The sequence below is a fragment of the Eretmochelys imbricata genome, chromosome 14, assembly GCF_965152235.1.
Source record: "Eretmochelys imbricata isolate rEreImb1 chromosome 14, rEreImb1.hap1, whole genome shotgun sequence".
Lineage (NCBI taxonomy): Eukaryota > Metazoa > Chordata > Testudines > Cheloniidae > Eretmochelys > Eretmochelys imbricata.
Genome location: NC_135585.1, coordinates 45,070,392 through 45,074,575, shown reverse-complemented (window position 1 = coordinate 45,074,575; position 4,184 = coordinate 45,070,392). Strand labels below are relative to the sequence as shown.

Here is a 4,184-nt window from a genome sequence, read left to right as displayed (position 1 = left end):
TCACTCCTGCTTGCTCCAAAATGCTGTGTAGACACATCCAATGTGGTCTGGCTGTTATCGGAGCCAGGGATATCAACCTCTGTAACCAGACCTGGGGAACAGGAAATAAAGCCTGGTCTACTTGGTGAGACAGAGCAATCCTCTCCTCGTTTTACAGAGCAGCGAGATTCAGGCTGACGTTCTCAAAACGGGCCACTTGCTTTAGATGCCTCCTGTTTTGGATGTCCAAGTTGTGACACATTGAGCCTGGCTTTCCAACTGAAGTCAGTGGGAGCTGTGGGATCTTAGTGCCACTGCACATAAAGTACCAGATGTCCTACACTGGGCATCCACAAATGAAAACACCACTGAAAATTTGTTGTATCAGAGATTATGTATATATGCATATAAATTTCTTATACGATTCACCAATGTCACGGTGCGGGACTCACCCTGTGTCATTTCCTGCTGGTCGTCCTTGGGAATTAGCTCTTCCAGCCTCCGGAGCGCCCTCTGCAGGCCAGGGTCCCTCTTGCCGCTGGCCCCCGTGTCCCTCCCGGACCACGGTGCCCCTTTACCCGGGGTGCTGCCCCCTGCAGTACCCTGCAGATTTGGGTCTCCCCTCCCCAGGGAACCCCCACCCTCTATCCCCACCTCACCTCCCCAGCTCCTCTGGCCTTTCCCCAGCCCTCCTCCACCTCAGGTACTGTGGTATGCTCCCCAGCAGCCAGGCCCGTCTCTCTCTACAGCTAGAGGAGACTCTCTGCTCCTGGCCTACTGCCCTCTTATAAGGGCCAGCTGAGCCCTGATTGGGGTGTGGCCACAGCTGAGCCTGCTTCCCCCAATCAGCCTGGGAACTGCTTGCTCCCAGCCACAGTCCTGGGCTGTTTTAAGCCCTTTAAGGCTGGAGCAGGTGACCACCCCGCTACAACCCAACTTAACCAGTTAATGAACCAACCTGATAGCTTTCTTTGACAGGGTAACAAGCCTTGTGGATAGGGGGGAAGCGATAGCTGTGGTATATCTTGGATTTTGTAAGGCTTTTGATACTGTCTCACGTGACCTTCTCATAAACAAACTAGGGAAATACAATCTAGATGGAGCTACTATAAGGTGGGTGCATAACTGGTTGGAAGACCATTCCCAGAGAGTAGTTATCCGTGGTTCACAGTCATGCTGGAGGTGCATAATGAGTGGGGTCCCACAGGGATTGGTTCTGGGTTGGGTTCTGTTCAATATCTTCATCAGTGATTTAGATAACGGTATAGAGAGTACTCTTATAAAGTTTGCGGACCACACCAAGATGAGAGTGGTTGCAAGTGCTTTGGAGGATAGGATTAAAATTCAAAATGATCTGGACAAACTGGAGAAATGATCTGAAGTAAATAGAATGAAATTCAATAATGACAAATGCAAAGTACTCCACTTAGGAAGGAACAATCAGTTGCACACATACAAAATGGGAAATGACTGCCTAGGAAGGAGCACTACGGAAAGGGATCTGGGGGCTTATAGTGGATCACAAACTAGATATGAGTCAACAGTGTAACACTGTTCCAAAAAAAAGCAAACCTCATTCTAGGATGTCTTAGCAGAAGTGTTGTAAGCAAGACATGAGAAGTAATTCTTCCACTCTACTCCCGACTGATTAGACCTCAACTGGAGTATTCTGTTCAGTTCTGGGCGCCACATTTCAGGAAAGAAGTGGACAAATTGGAGAAAGTCCAGAGAAGAGCAAGAAAAATGATCAACGGTCTAGAAAACATGACCTATGAGGGAAGATTAAAAAAAATTGGGTTTGTTTAGTCTGGAGAAGAGAAGACTGAGAGGGGACATAAAAGGTTGTTACAAGGAGGAGGGAGGAAAACTGTTCTCCTTAACCTCTGAGGATAGGACAAGAAGCAATGAGCTTAAATTGCAGCAAGGGTGGTTTAGGCTGGACATTAGGAAAAACTTCCTAACTGTCAGGGTGGTTAAGCATGGAATAAATTGCCTAGGGAGTCGTGGAATCTCCATCATTGGAGATTTTTAAGAGCAGGTTAGACAAACACCTGTCAGGGATGGTCTAGATAATATTTAGTCCTGCCATGAGTGCAGGGGACTGGACTAGATGACCTCTCGAGGTCCCTTCCAGTCCTATGCCTCTGTGATTTTATTATCTCCACAGATAGAAAACAACTGTAGGACATGGCTAGCAGGAACCACACAGTTGAGATACAGTTCTTCTTTGTGGCTTTTTCCAATATCCTGGAGCTCCAAGTTTCACTTTTTTTTTCTGGTGCTGCTGTTGTACCTCATCACCATGATGGGCAACATCCTCCTCATCACGATCATGGTGGTGGACCCTGCCCTTCAGTCCCCCATGTATTTCTTCCTTTGGAATTTGTCCTTTCTGGAAATGGGTTATACTTCGTCCACTACCCCCAAGATGCTGGTGAACTTATTCTCCGAGGACAAGAGTATTTCCTTCCTGGGCTGTGCCACACAGATGTATTTCTTCTCCTTCCTGGGGATCACTGAGTGTTGCCTGCTGGCTGCCATGGCATATGACTGTTACACGGCCATATGTCACCCACTGCGCTACACGACCATGATGATCAGAGGTGTGTGTCTCCAGCTCTCAAGTGTGTCCTGGCTCATCAGGGTGCTGGTGGGAGTCGGGCAGACAACTTTCATATTCCCTCTGCCCTACCGTGGGCCTATTCGCATCAACCACTTCTTCTGCAACCTGCCCCCGCTGCTGAAGTTGGCCTGCACGGATACCTACAGGAATGAAATAGCTGTTTACACCATCTCTGCCACCTTCATCATGGTCCCCTTCCTGCTCATCCTTGTATCCTACATCCGTATCCTCCACGCTATCCTCACTATTCCGTCAGCCGCGGGCAGGAGCAAAACTTTCTCCACCTGCTCCTCCCACCTCATCGTGGTGACCTTGTTTTTCGGGTCTGGCATCGTGAATACCTGAAGCCCAAATCCAGCTACTCACTCGGCAGCGACAAACTGCTTTCCCTGTTCTACTCAGTGGTGTCTCCAAAGCTGAACCCTTTGATCTACAGCCTGAGGAACAAGGAGGTAAAGGAAGCCCTGAGAAGGGTGATGGCCAGAAAAATATTTATTTGAAAAGTGGGGGGAAAAATATTATTTTAATAGTCTTGTGATGGATTTGGAGTTGCCTGTTGTAGCCTGATCTATGAATCGTATATTAATTATATTGATTACTTAAGAATTCCCAGTTATCACTCTGAGATATTGAAGGTTCTTGTCCCAGTATCAGGCCCAGTGTTATTAAAGTTACTGTTCAGTTGGGAACCCCGATGTCCACGGTTGCAACACTCACACTTTAGGAACCCTTCTGTCTTTGTAATCGTTTATTAATACATTCAGCAAGGTCACAAACACTCTAACCCAGCAAGGTAGACTGAAATAATACATACTGTACATCTGAACATCCATATACTCCCACCATCCCTTGCAGAACAACCAGAAATGTTAGCCATTATCTTCCTCATCACAATCACCTTTCTCATTAGCACCAGTGGCCATCATCCTGGCACCTCCCAAGGGCTACATCTCTCTCTCCCCCTGCACACAGTCTGGGATACAACTTTTATAATATGTTATGTCAGGGGTAGTCAATAGGTGGACTGCGGGCCAAATCCAGACTGCCAGATGTTTTTGAATGGACTTCAAAATCTTTTAAATTACTTGTTGTTGTTATTATTGTTACTATGGTGTAAAAAATGTTTCTCTGAAGTCTGGACCTTGACTATACCTTGACTAAGAAATTTGGACCTTGACAAAAATAATTAACAACCCCAGTCTTACAGGATACAGGCCTGTAGGTTCCTTGCATTACTGCTGAATAAAATAAATGCTAAAGTGAGCTCTATGGGCTACACTGTAGAAGTCTGTGAATACTGTATGATGCTTGTCTGAATATTGTACAGATGTTTTTGTATGCACCTATTGGGTTAATTCAACAGCCGGGTGTTCAGGAAACGACCTAGGAAGATGGACAATAGCTCAGAGAAGAGCTCCTCTGCAAACACCAAGGACAATTAACTGTGACATGCTACCTCTGCCCACCCATGTTGGGCCTGCTAGCCCAGCTTTCCCAGGACTGCATCCCTCCTGAATAGAGGAGAGCCTGGTTTGTTGAGATGGTTTAGAGGGTGCAATTGCCTCCTGACCTCCAGAGGCTG

The 4,184-nt window shown here is 46.8% G+C and overlaps 1 protein-coding gene across 1 annotated transcript; it reads left to right on the top strand.

Moving 5' to 3' along the window:
- Positions 1 to 2,166: 2,166 nt before the first annotated feature.
- LOC144274123 (olfactory receptor 10A4-like) lies at positions 2,167 to 3,102 on the top strand. Its single transcript, XM_077832777.1, is given in 3 exon segments — positions 2,167 to 2,247; positions 2,249 to 2,936; positions 2,939 to 3,102. Coding segments are annotated over 3 exon segments (933 nt in total).
- The last annotated feature ends 1,082 nt before the right edge of the window (positions 3,103 to 4,184 follow it).